A 17,119-nucleotide genomic window follows, 5' to 3' on the forward strand; every position below is an offset into this window, starting at 1 on the left:
TGTAGAATTGGGTGGTATTTCCAATAGCTAGGTCTATGGGGGAAGAGGGAGACCATTCCTGAGTGTACCATTTCAATCTCTATGAATCCTGGTAGTCCCTGAATTCGTGCAGATAATGAATATAGCAATCAAAGGCTAGCACAAAAATAACTGAATATTGTTATACGTGGCAGTAAATAACTGTGATATACTACTGACTAACTCAGGATGTTGTGTAGCATTCCAGACACAGTGACAATTTACTCAGTTATCAGTGATAGATGGCTAAAATATTATTGGATAAAATTTTATGCTGCAGATCTTTGATCTGCAGGAGGATTTATATGGCCCTATGTACAATATGGACTTTTCAAAATCCAGGATTAATTTTCATGCTAAGCGTATTTGGATTGGATTTAGACTGAATTTCCTATTGACATGATGCACATCTGTCAGCAGAATGGAATGTTCCTGCCAAAATGCTGCTCCTGGAGGACAGGAAACTATTTTGGGGAGCTCAGTGGGTTAAAGTAGGGAGGAGGAGAATGAGAAGTTTTGTTCCACTGATGGAAGTATGTTCCATTAACAATAGCTGAATGCTGGATGCAACACTGTATCTTCAGAGGCACAGCTCCTGAGCTTCAACTGAATGCCCTTATTTTCTGAAACTAAGTACCATACATTGATAGAGCTGGACATTATTCTGGAGTAGGCACATGCAAACACACACAAAATTCATACTGCTTCAGATTTGGCCTGAAACCATTCGGCCAAATCCTAAATGCATGAATACATTTTTGGGATTCAGCTGAATCTGAAAAGTTTTTTTTTGGGGGGGGGGAGTTGCACATGCATGTTCACCCACCTTGTCAAGCAAAGCTGCCTACAAAGGTGGGGGAGCATTTAAAGGGAGCAGGCAACCACCTAACAGCTAATAAGGGAGTGGGTGGCATGGCTGTCGTTTTCAGCTGTTAGGTGCACATTCCTCCCTTGCCTTTTCATGCCTGCCTGAAAAAGCCGGGGGGGGGGGGGGCAGATTGTGGCCATAATAGCTGAATCACAATTTAGCTGCCCTGATTTAGATTGTTTGAATGCACGGAATGGGTGGTTCAGGTACTTTTTTCAGCATTGATTCAGGTAGTTTTTGGCTTGAGTTGAACCACCCATGCTTACTCTTGAATTTTCACACCAGTCTGCAGCTTTGCTTCTGAATTATGTATGCATCCCATCATACTTCTATATTATATATATAGCACTCGATAATTTTTATTAGTCATCATGTTCCTGTCCAGTGCAGAAAAATTCTATAGCTCCTATTGGGTGCTGATTTGGGAATTTATAGACAGGCATGTTATGGAGTTTATGCTAGATTGTTTCATTATGTTTATCCATGGATAGAGAACCTTCTTTTCAAATGCTACAGACTCCCTTAATAAATCATGAAGACAGCTGGAAACAATTTGAGATAATTTAATTTTTTTACAAATGGTAAGCATCTGTACTACATTCTACATGTTCAGTTTATGCATCAATATTTGTCTCAATATCAGGCTTTCAGAATGTGTATTTTAACTTCATACATGACTGTATTGATGGATTGTCTTTCCCATAATATGGGAAACAACTGACTATGGCATAATGAAAACCATTTCATGACATTGCCTTTCTTCCTGTACACAGAATACTAGTCCCTTGTATTGTTGTGGTCAATTTCTCTTCACATGTCAAAATGAAGATATCTTGCCTCTTGTTGCTATGCCAACCAACCATCTCTTGCATGCAGTATCTCTAATAGTAGTTGATATGGCAACCTTTCTCAATACAATTACAAAGACCAAAACTGTGACATATGCCTAAAAAGGCAGTTTTGGTTATACCAGGGACTGAAAATTAATACATCCTTAAGCTGAGTCAAAATTATTGTTACAACCTTTAGACCAAAGACAAAACAAAGATACATACTTATTTAGCACTGACCCATTACTAATTATAAGTAGTACTAACAGCTATTGATTTTCAATGCTTCAACTGCATTCTTTCCCAGAACATGTCTCTATAAACAGCAGAAGGCTTAGGCAGTTATGTCTTGTAACACACATGTCCTGATAGCTACTGGACATGCTGACATTCCAGAAGGGGAAAGGGACAATTGATGCAAACTGCTTAAAAATAAATAAATGTCTTTAGTTCTACACAATATAGTTTGGTACAAAATATAACCTTTTGTATGTGTGAGATATATGTAATGCAAATGTTAAAAAAAATTAAAACGCTATTCTCTATGGCGCATATTAGAGCTTCCCTCAGTGTGAGTGGTACAATGAAAGGAAAACATAATCTAGGCCACCATTACTCCAGCTGGTGTCCATGGACCATTGGTGAGTCTATGCTATAGGAAGTCTGCAATTTCTTTGTATGGACAGAGGATGATACCGTCTCATGCCTTTACAGGTATCATTAAATGGAGCCCTATCAGTTTTCTGAGGGAGGGGAAGCAATTCCACATCAGGGGAAGGGGACTGAATCAGCTTCTTCCTCTTTCAAAGAGTGGAAGCTTGTATAACTATCACCACCTGCAGTTACTTAGCTTCCAGATCACCTCAGAGCACTAGACGGAAAGAACACTCATCGGTTGTCAGGAACCTTTGGTTCAGCCATAGGAAAAAATAATTGGCTGAGTGGAACCAAGGATATATAGTCCTAACATAGTCATTATAGTCACTTCAGATATAAAGTGGTTTTCTAGCTAGTTTCCAATGCAAAGGCTTTCACCAGAGAGAGAGAGAGCTTTGTATCCATGGACAATAAGCCAGTGTAGACTTCCAATGGAATACTGGAAGTTCAGTTTTTGTGATACAAGTATTTTTCTATTTCTGTAAGAAGCTGTGAACATTTTACCAGGGCCCTTCCCAAGGTGTTCAACACTAGAACCTTAAATTGTGTCCAGAAACAAATTAGTAACCAGTGAAGATGGGCCAAGATTGCACTCATACAATTCCTACAACCTACTCCAGTCAACATATATTTATTTTATTTTATTTTTAAATCTGTATACCACTACTCTCCATTTGAACTCGCAGTGGTTCACAATAAAAACAGTAAAACCCCTAAAGCCATGTAAAAATCTTAACATTAACCATAAACACAGCAAGATGGAAATACAAGAGTTCTCATTCCCCACTCCCTGTCCAACTAGCGGTCAAGAGCTCTTTTTTTCATTGGGAGCGAAGGTCTCGATCTCACCATATAGGATGCAGCATTCTGCATTAATTGGAACTTCTAAACACTTATCAAAAGCAGTTCCACACAGAATGTATTGTAGTAATCTAAACAAGATTTCATTAGATCTGGGGGTAAAATATCTTTTTAACCATAACATTATCTGATTCAGTATGTCTAAGAATTCTCAGGGCCTAAATAGATTAAGGAATCCTATTAGGTAAACTACCCACATTCCCTCTATTGGCAGAGTTTAAATATGTGAAGATAGCAAAGCACAAAACTGCTTAAAAGAATAAAATAGAAACAAAGTTGGTAAAGACGAGAGAGAGAGAGAGAGAGAGAGAGAGACCTAACTTTCTGTCTAACTATTGCTATGTGTTAATTTGGTCTCTTCTGGAGCCTAGCTGGGAAATACATTCAAAAGAGCAGGAACGCTCCGAAGAGCCAATCAAGACACCAGAGGAGATTATTTGAAGAACACCAGGAAGTTCCTAAGCTAACTATGTTCAATACAGTAGAATTGGAGGGGTCAGGATAAATAAAGCTATTTTTGAAATGTTTAGATTTAAATTTGATATCTGAGAAGATATGGAGCTTAAACTTTACTTTGCTACATACCTCTTTGAAACAATCAACAGAGGAATATCTTGCTCACACATGGGAAATACTGTCTGTTACAGTTCTAGTTTTTTCCTCCCTGTTCAAATTTGAAAGAGAATGTCTATTAACCTCTTTACTCTTGTTATTTGAAACTCAGCTTAAAAAGTAGCATTCCTAATACCTTCGATGATTCTTGCTGGAGATGTTCCAAAAGAAGAGTAGGTTCTTTTCACATGTGGTGTGGTTTCCCAGAATTATAGGGGGGGGGGGGGAAATTACACTGGATATTGAAATAATAACAGGCCAGATGTTAATAATTCAGTCTCTGAACGTGAGTCCTGTAGGCAACTGCAAATGTTTTAACCTGACCTGGAACCATTTGACAGCTGCCAGAATATTATTCACCAAGTAACTGATGCCAGTCTTCATTTCCTTCCGTCTCAGAATGATTGATTCAATCTTGGGAGGCCCCCCTCATTGACTCCCTTTCATTAAGATGCATTATAATTTAGATACTGATTTATTTAATATATATGCTAGATTGGTTGATTACAATCTGTAACCTGATGTTCTGTATTTTTTCCCTTTCTGTATTTTAGTAATTTAGCAAACCTGCAGTATCAGTGGAGCTTATATATTATTTCTTTTTTTTTTTTTCAAACTGGCTTTTTTTTTCAAACTATAGAGGTTCTCTATGACCAAATCCATCATGGCTGCATTTTTTATTCCTGGGAGAAAGCCTATTTTTAATATATCCTGGATTCCAAATGAAGAATTTGTGAATGGCTGTTTCAACTGATGTAGATTTTCACTTAGGAATACTGAGGAGGCTCATCAGCAGTCATAGGCACTAAGGGGAAAAAATGCCTCAACTATGTCTTTGAGCAGAGCAGTCATTTTGAGTGTTGTACATGGTATAGGGTTGCCAATTCCAGATTCAGAAACACCTGAATATTTGAGGGTGGAGCCTGGGAGAGTAAGGTTTAGGGAGGGAAGGTACCTTGTAGTCCACCTTCCACAGAAGGCAATATCTCCAGGAGAAGAGGAATAAATGTTTTAAATAAACAATCTGTAAATAAGTTATGTAGTCTGAAATAAGTTGTAATTCTGACAGCCCGATGCTAGGGAAAAGCTAGTATGTGCCTCTGCTTTCTACTGCTTGATATAGGCTTTATCTGTAGAAATCAATTTTATCATTGCCAATTTTACCATTCTGAGGTAGGAGCAAACATTGTGAGTTTTTTTTTAAGGTTTCCATATACAGTACTGCAACTTGAAACAGAACATAAGCATGAAGAGAGGGGACAGAGTTTCATAACATTTTCCCATCATGTTAGTTTCCCACTGTAACTTACCCAATTTTTTTCCCTATAGAATTTTTCTTATTTGATATTCTCCCCTGTTGCTGGCGATAATGGTTTCTATAGTGAAAAATATTAAACTGGTACATCATAGAATTTTATAGAATACCTTAAGACATTCACAGTCAAATGTGAAATGAAATATTTCATACTATCTGAGATTTATAACTATAGTAAACAGTTGTATGGAAACGTTTTCAAAAATCAATCATATATATCATATCAAATCTATCTATCTATCATTTCCAAATAGAATCCATGAACAGTTATATATATATATGTGTGTGTGTGTGTGTGTGTGTGTGTGTGTGTGTGTGTGTGTGTGTGTGTGTAAAAAAACCCTGGCACAATAAAATAAATAAGAGATCATCTTAAGCCACATCCCTTCTCTTTAATACCTTCATATGGCATCCATACTTTAATTGGCGTATGGAACATAATATATCTCATCAAATCAATGCCCCAAGTTATAATGTGCCATTCCCATAAGATACATTTATCCGAGGAGAATTAGAGTTATCTGAAGAATTCCAGTGTTTATTATCATAAACCATTATCAAATATTCTGCTTTCTAGGAATTGAATTGTTTCAGATTTCTAATGTCCTGCCTACATTTTGAATGTATAGCACTTGCTCATATACGGGATATGAACTACCATTATAACCATATTTTATATCAAGTTTATCATTATCTAGAACAGATAGTCTAGAAATTTCTCAAATGTTAGATGACAGTAATATACCCAAAGATCTATTCTTTCTTAAACATCAACTTTCACCTCCATATTATCTGGATTCAGTATTATCTCATTCCCTTTCATATATTTGACATTCAAATACATTTGCCTCTGAAATGGAGGAATGATTGCTACTTACACACACACCATGCAAGCACGCACATCCTACTTTTCTGCATGATGGGGTCCAAAGTGGTTTAGAACATTATTCTATTTTTCCCTCATAACAACCTAGGAAGCTTCCATGACTAAGTGGGGGAACCTGGTCCTCCTGAATCTCAGGGAAATGCCACAGCCTTTAAAAATAGTGAGATACTTACCTTCCGTTGTTGTTATATTCCAGCCCCTCCTCATGATGCAGCATCTGAGCAGTAAACAGCTGGTTATAACCTCCATTTTAAATGGAGTTGGTGAATCCCAAAAAGTGAATTCACCAACATATGTAGCACTATCTAAGGAAGAGCAGGCCACTAGCGAAAAAATGTATGGAGGCGAAGAAGCGCTATTCTCACCTCCTTTGTCCCGCCCTCACATCCACCGCCCTCTCCCTTCTCCTGGGGATGGTAGTTTTATTTTTTAGTGAACTGCCTGGAATAATGAATAGGTGTTCAATTGTGCATGCAAAGGCAAAAAACAAAAAAGGTATCCCCCAAAGTTGTAGCACAAACCATGCCTCTCTAAGCTTCCCCCCCCCCAAAAAAAGTCTGGAATTAGATTTATTTTTAAAAGAAGCAAGTTTTGTGATTCCATAAGCAGTGGTAATAAAGAAGCACTATGCATCTATGATTAGGCATTTCAACTGAGAACTATTTATTTATTTATTTATTTTTAATTAGCGGGCATCGCGGGCCCTTTAAAGCACGGAGAAAGGGGATTGGCTGCCTGGCTTGACTGACAGGTAGAAGAGAGTTGCATTTAAATCGCATTGCTCTCTTCCACCATTTCCAGCAGCACTTGTGGAGGGGGAGAAGCGCAAAATGGCAACAGAGAAGAACAAGGCAGCACAAAAGGTGAGGAGGGGCCAGGAGGCACCATTATATGTTGTGTTATGCCACTCAGCTTTGTTGTTGTTATGTGCGAAGTCGTGTCCGACCCATCGCGACCCCATGGACAATGATCCACCAGGCCTTCCTGTCCTCTACCATTCCCCGGAGTCCATTTAAGTTTGCACCTACTGCTTCAGTGACTCCATCCAGCCACCTCATTCTCTGTCGTCCCTTCTTCTTTTGCCCTCAATCACTCCCAGCATTAGGCTCTTCTCCAGGGAGTCCTTCCTTCTCATGAGGTGGCCAAAGTATTTGAGTTTCATCTTCAGGATCTGGCCTTCTAAAGAGCAGTCAGGGTTGATCTCCTCTAGGACTGACCGGTTTGTTCGCCTTGCAGTCCAAGGGACTTGCAAGAGTCTTCTCCAGCACCAGAGTTCAAAAGCCTCAATTCTTTGACGCTCGGCCTTCCTTATGGTCCAACTTTCGCAGCCATACATTGCAACTGGGAATACCATAGCCTTGACTAAACGCACTTTTGTTGGCAGGGTGATGTCTCTGCTTTTTAGGATGCTGTCTAGATTAGCCATAGCTTTCCTCCCCAGGAGCAAGCGTCTTTTAATTTCTTTGCTGCAGTCCCCATCTGCAGTGATCTTGGAGCCCAGGAAAATAAAATCTGTCACTATCTCAATTTCTTCCCCATCTATTTGCCAGGAATTGAGAGGGCCGGATGCCATGATCTTTGTTTTCTTGATGTTGAGTTTCAAGCCAACGTTTGCACTCTCCTCCTTCACCCGCATCAACAGGCTCTTTAGTTCCTCTTCACTTTCTGCCATTAGAGTGGTATCATCTGCATATCTGAGGTTGTTGATATTTCTCCCTGCAATCTTGATCCCAATTTGTGACTCCTCTAATCCTGCATTTCTCATGATGTGCTCTGCATACAAGTTAAATCTCTGGTATAATGCTATTTTTAATAGTTAGAGTATGTCACTCTAACTACTAACATCATTGGCTGCTTTGGTGAACACCTTTGCATTAGAGAGATTAATTTTTCTGGCCAAAGGCAGCTATTCATGGTAGCTTTTAAGTAACCCCAGTGGGCAATAATTGGGCTTACAAGTGGGGACCTTTGATTCCTCCAAAGCCATGTCTATCAATTAGGGATCTAAAAATGATCTGTGCAGTCTTGGAAAATGGTTATTTCTGACACTTCAGTTAAAAAATCTATAACTGAAGAAGTATCCCAATCAGATTTGATAGAGAGATTTTATTAGGAAATATATAAGGCCCACCTGTTCCTTCAAAGGTTCAGAATTTGTGTCCAATAATTCAGCTGGATTGGAGCTAACTGCTGCTGCAGAGAGAAATGCTGCTACCTCAAGTTGCTTCATGCCATATATGGATCTTCTGCCAGAGCATCCTAGGGATAAAAGATTTAATGGGAAATGACATGTGAGTGTGACTCTGTCTGTACTCCGGCACAGCTAACATTCCAAGTTGCTAGCAGAGATGTAATAGAATAGTAATTCAATGGGAAAAGCAGTTTTTCATATGTATGTGAATATGGGTCTCCTATGTTGATCTTTTTAGGCTTATTTTAATAAGCTTGAAAATAATTATATTACCCTTTCAATCTTATTTTCTGTTTTTATGGGGTGTGGAGTTAGTTCTAATATGTTTCTCCTTCTGATATGTGGCTTGATGGGTGGTGGCTAGGCTGTGGGATTTTAAACAATTTTAATTATTGTTATTCATCTTCTCTTGTAACCCCCTAGGTTACACTTGTAGAGAAATGGATACAAATCTGTACACTTGTAGAGAGATGGATACAAATCCTGCAGAGCTGTAAAAATAAAACAGTAAGGGCTGGGTGGAAGGAGAAAGGGGCGGGGGCGAGTCCGTGATAAAAACTCAGAGGAGCCAATCGGGAGCCATGAAGTGGCTCCCGATTGGCCTGTCTGAGCATCTCTACGGGGCCAAGTGGCCAATTAGAAGCCATACATCCTGGACTCCGCGGTGAGTGGGCCGGGGAAAAAGGCTTCGCCGCCGGGAGCCTTTCCCACCAGTGTGCCCAGGACCTTGGGCAGGAAAGGGGGTGGCAGGAAGGCTTCGACGCACCCAGAAGAGCAGGCCCAACATGTCGGAGATGCCGGGACCTCGGGGGGGAGGCATTGGGGTGGCAAGAAGAGCAGGTCCGACACATCAGAGATGCGCTGGGCCTGCTCCTTTCACCACGCCAAGCTGGGGGTGGGGGGGGTGGAAAGGCTTCGCTGTGGCGGAAAGAACAGGCCCGGTGCGTCGATGCGCCTGCCCTGCTCCTGTCGCCATGCCAAAGCCACCAAATTGGGGGGAGAGGGTCCGGCGGAGATGCCATGGTGGGGTGGCCCGCAAGGAGCCCTGCAAGCCCCCTTGCCCCACCGGCGCCCATGCTAGCGCCCATTATATTTAAAAATACATTTTGAGAAAGAATAAGTCCTCTGAAACATTAAGCTATTCTATAAGCACTATACTATGAAGTAGAGTACACTGACAATAAACATGAATGCTCAGTAAAGAGTAAGTCTGAGAAATAATCCATTTGCTCTATTTTATAGCAAGTTGGTTAAAATGTCTTATCTCTCACTCAAAAGGAAATGGAAACCTGTGTTAATAACTAATTTATTGGATTTGTGCTGTTAGAAACTTCATTAATTTTATTCCTAATTGAAGATTGCTTTATAATTTGGGATGAATATTTGTCCAACTTTGCCAAAGACAGATTACAATGGAAAATCCATGCTTTCCGTAACAGTATATATTAAACTTTTAACTAGACTATGTGATTGTAAATCACACACTTCTTGTTGCTTGATTCATGTGAGCAAAACTTTTTCTAAGAGTTTATATATTTTTCCCGTACATGTTTTTTTTTTAAATGTATATAGAATGACACTTAAAACTTGCAAAGATAAATGAAGGCAAAGTTTGCATAAGACATTATAGCAGTATTCAGTGATTGGTAGAGCCATTTATAACATTCTGCTGTAAAGTAGTACAGATCTGAAGACCAACTTTCTAATCTACAGCAAGGAAACCAGGGCTGTTGCTAGGCAGGAAACTTTATTTTCTTCTTCTTTCTGCAGCAGAATTTTCCCCCAATTGGAAACTTAATGGAATCCCAGGGAGAGCAGCACACAAGAGAGCTATGATCTGCCTGCCTAGCTATTTATTCTCTTTCCTAGGACATGTAATGTTTAGACTGCCTTTAGTTTAATCAAATCAAATTACTAATATTGTACTATATTGTGTTTTCTGATGCTATGGGTTTTAAAATTTTGGTGGTGGTTGTTTTTCAACTTACCTATTAGAGGCTGATAAAAAAAACTTTGCAATTTTATTACTACTAAACCCAAGCTTTAATTAAGCTATCGCTAGTAGATAATGTATTTGATCCTATCCTCTATTTCAGGAAATTGCATAGAACGCCAGGGGGTATATTGTGCTTCTGACGATGCACTAAAAGAAACTGTTGATGAGCAATGGAAGTAGAATATAACTGTTATTCCTCTAAACAGTAGTGACAACTAGCCCATACCAATGAACATTTAGATTTTTTTTCCTCTGGGGGAAGCCACATCTCCTTTGCATTTTTAGAAAAATGGACAGATGACCATATCATTCCAAAAGTGATCTCATGAAAGCAAATGCTATGTCCAAGAACATTATTTTAGCTAATCTTCACAAAATACTGTGAATTTGAAAGTAAGTACCTAAGAGGAAAATGAAGTCATTTTTACATGTTTTGCACTATCCTGTATCATTATTTTATTTGCACTGTCTATCCATTTGCTAACAGAACCCAAACGTATATTGAATTTATCAAAAGTCAAGCCCTTTTTTTAAAAGCTAGGTTTACAAACTTTGTTATATAAAGATGAAAAGGTTCCACCAAATAGCAAGACATGACTTAAATGACTCTTTTCTCTACCAGGACTACACATTAACTATGTATTTTCAACAATACTGGAGGGATAAAAGACTAGCCTATGCTGGAATTCCTCTTAATCTTACACTTGATAACCGAGTAGCAGATCAACTATGGGTGCCTGATACTTACTTTCTAAATGACAAGAAATCATTTGTGCATGGTGTCACTGTGAAGAATCGAATGATTCGCCTTCATCCGGATGGCACGGTGTTGTATGGCCTCAGGTATGTAGCTGTGCAAGCGTGATTTCTCTGACATTGTTTTGTTCTTTGTATTGTTGATCTTTGCTTTCTTAGGTACTCTCTACAACATATTATATAACTCTGGAAGATGCCTGCAGAGAATAAATGACATTGTTAAGTTTTCTTGCCTTACCACAATTTGTCAAACAGTGTCCTCACTGAGGCTTTACTTGTTTATAAGAAAAGCTGCAGAGTCAAGAAGGCATCAGCACCCTAAATCATTCTATGATTAAAGTATCACATAGCAGCAACCTGTGTTGGAAATTCTTGAAATGGATAACCAGGTTAGCCTGATCTTGTCAGATCTTGAAAGCTAATGAGCATCAGCCCTGATCAGTATTTCTATAGGAGAACACCAAGGAATAGTCACAATGCAGAGGCAGGCAATGGCAAACCGGTTCTGAATGTGTCTTGCCTTGAAACCCCTGTGCGTTTGCCATAAGTCAGCTGTGTATTAATGGTAAAAAAAGGGAGTCTTGCTAGGAACAATTCTGTATGATGGGCATATTGGATGGACTGGTCAAGTTGTATGATGAAACTCCACACCAATGCAAGGAGGGAGACTCTTCATTGGTCTGGCCCAGCCTTTCTCAACTCCCCCCCCCCCATGAAAACCCCCTGAAACATTCTTCAAGCTTCGAGAACCTCAAGAAGTAGTATGATTGTGTAGAATATGGTTGAGAAGCATAGCTGTGTATATGCCCATGGGGGCCCTTCCCCTTCCCATCCCTCCCATTGGCCATTTGGGAGGGGGGCATGTAGACATGACCACATATGGTCATCTCACCCAATAATTGTTTAACAAATTTTAAAAATATATTAAAAATAATAAACTCCCGCCCATTTTGGAAATCCTTCCAGTGAGGAAATTGTGCAAGGAAAAACAAAGCCTTTCTCTTCTACGCCAGTCTTCCCTTTTAAAATTCAGCCTTTGACATTGCATTGTGTAAAGAAAATCATTAGGAAAAATAACCATAAGACTACACATAATAGTTCTTCCCCAAGGTCATCTATGAGTGAAGAAAAAGCCCTCTGTGCCTACAAAGCTGACATTTTAGAAGGGGAAATGCATAAATTCTCTACTGCTAGAGAAATGTATACCTGTTTGGTTCCTTAACCTACGGCTCTGTTGCATTTGTTTAACTAATTTTGTGCTGAGATGAAAACTGCTGGAGATCCTTTCCTTGTGCTCTGACATGTTTCCTCACTCTAATTAAAAATGTGGCACTTGGTGTGTAAATATTTAAGCTGGAGGTTTTAAAGACTTGCTGACTACATGTGTTTGTGAATACAACCCTAGAGGAAAACATGCAGAAGTTGCATTCTAGAGGGGGAAAATATTGGTTTTCCAGATGTGTAATAAAAAAAGCTAATACTCAGCGTGAGAACAAGTGAACAACTTGTTTAAAATGGAAATATATTGCAAGGCTGGAATAAGGCATATAACAAAGAATTCACAATGTGCAAGCATAACTTGAGGTTTTAGTACCCAGTTATTCAGCATTTGGCGATCCATAAGAGAATGTGTGAACTGCTTCCTTTAAAACAGATTCTGGATCAGAATCACAAATCTTTGATGGGGATGATACTTTTAATCTAATAGTGAATGTCATGAAAAAAAATAATTTGTTTCCCTAATAAACATGTATTATCAAATTTGGTATTACTAGGACTATGGAATTTCAAAAATTAACTTAAGAGCTCAGCAGTTTAATACAGCATAGTTTGGGAGGGCATGTTGTTGTGTCACAGCTGCTACATTTATATAGCTGGAAAACAGCATAGCTACTATAGAGGTCCTCTTGAGAACCTTGCCTGAGGAATTGGCTGGGCACTGGCAGATGTTTATTAGAAAAAATAGTCTTTCCTGAAGGCACCAATCAGCAGCAAAGATACCCCAAAGCTATTCCAAGTCTTGAGTATATCATTTATTCTCTTTGCTTGCTGCTCTGTGGACCCTCCAAAGATATTTTGTACCCTTCCCTCTATCTAACCAACTCATTTTCCATGTTGTTGTACTAGTAGTAAATAACATTCAATAAAACTGCTTGAACTTGATTGGAAACGCTTGCTAACTGGATGGCAGAATCATGGTGAAGAAAAAGTGATTGAGTAAAACGTCTATCCCTGCAGTCAGTCTGTTGGGCAGGAAGCCCACAACCATGCACCATTTCCATCATCATAGCTAGGACCATTTTATCATTTGAATTGATTATTATAACTTTATTTTACCGTTATTTTGCTGCACTGCTTTTATGGTGGATTCAGTTGTTCAATTATTTTTTTTTTTAGTTAAGGGGGAAATGTTTCCTAGAATGAACTAACAATATTCTTAATAGAATTCAGTTGATCCATATTTCTTTTCCTCATTCTGTGCATATACAGGCAATGAGGAAAAGGAGTTCTGTGGATGCCTCTTATGTCTCCATCATGTTCTCCCTTTTTCTTGCTGTGCTGGTTACTCTAAGTTCTAAGGATCATCACATGCACAGAACACGAAAGGACAGCTGGTCTTTGTTACAGAAGGCATTTCTGAATAGGGATGGGCACAAACTCGAAAAATGTTCTTCGTGTCAGTTCATGATTCTTTGCCGAACCATGAACCAAGCTAAACCAGGAGGTTTGTTTGTGATCTGAACTGTTTCGTCGTTTGTGGCCCCTTTCAACGGGGTTTGCAGAAAGCCAAATAAAACAGCTGAGGAGGTGGGGGCAGTGTGCTCCCTTTAAAGGGTTAAAGAGACTACAAAAGAGCTTATTTTGAAGTTTTCATGGGGAACAAAGAGCAGGGAGAGTCTCTTTAAAACTATGTTTTCTGGTCTATCTGTGAACTGCCATGAGTCAGCATGATCTGCTTTAAAAGTTCGTAGTAGTCTGTGACTCAAAATTTTATTTTGCAAAACACAAGCTGGGCAAAAATATTGATGCATTTTGCTTTGTGGTTTGGTGTGTGCCCATCCTATTTATGAAGCACTGTCCCTAGTGTTGCCATATGCATTACCTCTGAGCCCACATCATTACTCCAAAGGGAGAGAAATAGGACTGTGCTGAATCTAATCAGGAGCACTCAATGAGTAACACTGCACTTGTTGTAAGAAGGATAGTCTATCAATTGTAATAACTTTATGCTTTGTAAGCTGCCATGAACCATTGGGATATAGCAGAGTATATATCAGTCAATAAAATGCATTCCCATGAATTTGTCTGAGAAGAATTTGCTTGTACCATTATGCCCACTGCAGAAATGGGTACATAGATTAATTATCATTCCATTTATAAAAGCATTTTTCTAATGTAGGATGATATTGGCATTGTTCTTCTAATGTTCACTTTGCTGTGTTTGATTTCAGGATCACTACCACTGCAGCTTGCATGATGGACTTGAGGAGATACCCATTAGATGAACAGAACTGTACGCTGGAAATAGAAAGTTGTACGTACATATCCAGATGCTTGATGGACGCTTTTTAATCATATATTTGTTATAAATAGAACAATATCAGTACAAAAGTTATTTTTAATACTATATATATATTATACATCAGCCAGACAAAGCACTTTCAGTTCCTGTTTATTTAAATGGGAAATTTAGTTAAGGTTATGCATATTTTCTTAAAATTGAAATCAGTGTGATTAAATAGTGAGTGACATATCATATTCATTCTATTTTTCCCTCTATTTTCCTTTCATATGTTTAGGGGTACTTCTTGATTTTTCCATATGGAAAGATAAATAAGTTTCTCTCGTGGATGGCAGCTTTGTGAAAGAAATATTAAACAGAAAGACATGAACAAAATGAAACATCACTCTGATTAGGCAAGAGCAATGATAAATGCTTATCTATAACACAAGAGAACTACTGTTCATATTTTAATCAGATTCACTTTGAAGAAATCAAGCACTGAGATTCAATTTACTTTCAGCATGCTTTATTATGGATGAGTGATCTTGTTATGGGCCCCCCTGGGCTGTCAGATAGACCTCCTTATGATTAGAAATTCAGTTCCACATAGCAAGCACAATCTCTCTCTTCAATCTAGTTGTTTTCTGTAATTGGAGTGTTCACATCATTTAAAATTGTGTTTCAAGAGCCACTGCACTCTCTACTACAATGTGGTGGACAGGATTTCTATGTTCACAAAATATCAATATACTCTAATGAATTATTTTGTGTAAATAATACTTGGCATGCTTCCATTCCTACTGAACTTAACTGAAAATTTTCCATGGTTTTCTGAAGAGAACTAAGTAAACTATCTGAAATATCAAATATCTCATATTATACTGCTAAAATCCTGAAAAAAAAAGTTGAACCAGCAGTTTTGGCAAGTCACTAGTAGTGTTTTATGTACCTCTATGGATATTTTATTTAGGGCATCAGATAGGCTTTTCCCAGGGCATCCAATCTTTTCATTACAGGTATGCTAGAATGATTCAACCTGCATTTTCTCCAATTATAGCAATATTACTGAAATTTCAGGACCAGCATAGCTGATGGCATCTCTCTCACTTTCATTGCTAAATATTCAGTGGGAAAAGGACTTGTCATTTTAAGGACCATTGTGCTGCAAAGTTGAGTCAGAAATGTTAAGAAACTGTAGAGTAGGCTTTTTTTTTTGCTTTTACCAATCTGAACAGAATTTCTTACTTTGCAAAAGGAATCTGCTTCAGTTTGTATGTAGGCTGTTGAATGCTCCAGTACAATGTTTTAACCATAAAACTTTTGTTTCAAATAAACCTTAAATATCTTCTGAAATCACACATTAGTCATTTCTTTTGTCCTTGCCCAAGAGGTATTAACTTCCACAGCAGCAGACTTGCCAACCCTTTTTTAAACAGTGGCTTCTCCCATAGACTATATGGTCTCAGCCAATCAGGGATCACCTAAAATGATTATATTAAGATGCTGTGAGAAACTATGTAGACAATTGGATATTTATTACATATTTTTATTTACAAAATTTGTATCCTGACTTTTGTCCTTACAAGGGCCGTGAAGATGGCTAACAATTTAAAATTTACATTATAAAACCATTAAAATCAACCCATCCCTCAAAACACATTATTAAAACAATGCTAAAGAGTTGTAAAACAAATGCATACAAGTAAAGAAAAGCAGAAATGGCTGCACCTGCTGGTGGAAGACAGCAAGAGAATGTGGCAGGTGAATCTTCCTGGGGAGAGAGTTCTGGAGCTTTGATACCATGACTGAGGAGGCTGTCTGCTGGGTTGCCACCAATCTCATCTTAAAAGATGGGGGAGGCATTCAAAGGAGAGCATCTGAAGATGACACTAAGATTGTATCTAGTTGTAAGGGACCCACCCACAGAGGCTTAATACAGGAAAATATCAAACAAAAAATAGAGATATGGAAGAACCACTCTTATTAGTTATCATTTACTCATGAACAACATTATTTTCTTCATTTTGTTTACAGTTACAGGGGCAAAACCCACACCTATCCCTTATATGATTCACACCAATGTTTGAGAAATTAGGCTTCATTAATGCTTTTCTCAAGTAAATTATAGCCAATAATTGTCATTGTTCCCTAACTATACGTGTACTTTTATTCCAAGGAACTGTTTTAAGTAGATCGGGGGGCGGGAGGATAATCTAATTGATCCATGGCTTCTTTTATAGTTTCTGAGGGCAAAAGTATCTGACCAATGGATCACATTATTTATCAGCAAAAATAGGCTGGGGAATGCTCATGGCATTCCTGCTACAGTATCGATGGAAAAAGCCTGGATTTCCTGCTCTATGGGGAGGGGGGGGGTCAGTGAAGATTAACATAAAATCATGGCTGAGACCAATAAGTAAATATTTTGCACCTTGGGGGGGGGGGGTTATGCTGTTTTTTTATTTTGTTTTATTTGATGGCTTTGTTTTTCCAACAGACTCTAATTAACTCTAATTGACTGTAATGGTTTTTAAATGTACTTTCTTGTGATCTTGTTGTAAGCTTTTTTGAACATTCTTAAAAATATCAAACAAGTATATATTCTAAATAAAATGTTTATACTT

The 17,119-nt window shown here is 38.4% G+C and overlaps 1 protein-coding gene across 1 annotated transcript in view; it reads left to right on the plus strand.

The window, feature by feature from the left end:
* Window positions 1-17,119, plus strand: part of GABRB3 (gamma-aminobutyric acid type A receptor subunit beta3) — a 121,035-nt gene that overhangs the window by 79,525 nt on the left and 24,391 nt on the right. The window contains exons 4-5 of the mRNA XM_077343432.1: window positions 10,857-11,077; window positions 14,443-14,525. Of these exons, the coding sequence (XP_077199547.1) occupies window positions 10,857-11,077; window positions 14,443-14,525 (304 nt within the window). The remainder of the gene's footprint in view (window positions 1-10,856; window positions 11,078-14,442; window positions 14,526-17,119) is intronic.

The sequence above is a fragment of the Paroedura picta genome, chromosome 6 (genome assembly GCF_049243985.1).
Source record: "Paroedura picta isolate Pp20150507F chromosome 6, Ppicta_v3.0, whole genome shotgun sequence".
NCBI lineage: Eukaryota > Metazoa > Chordata > Lepidosauria > Squamata > Gekkonidae > Paroedura > Paroedura picta.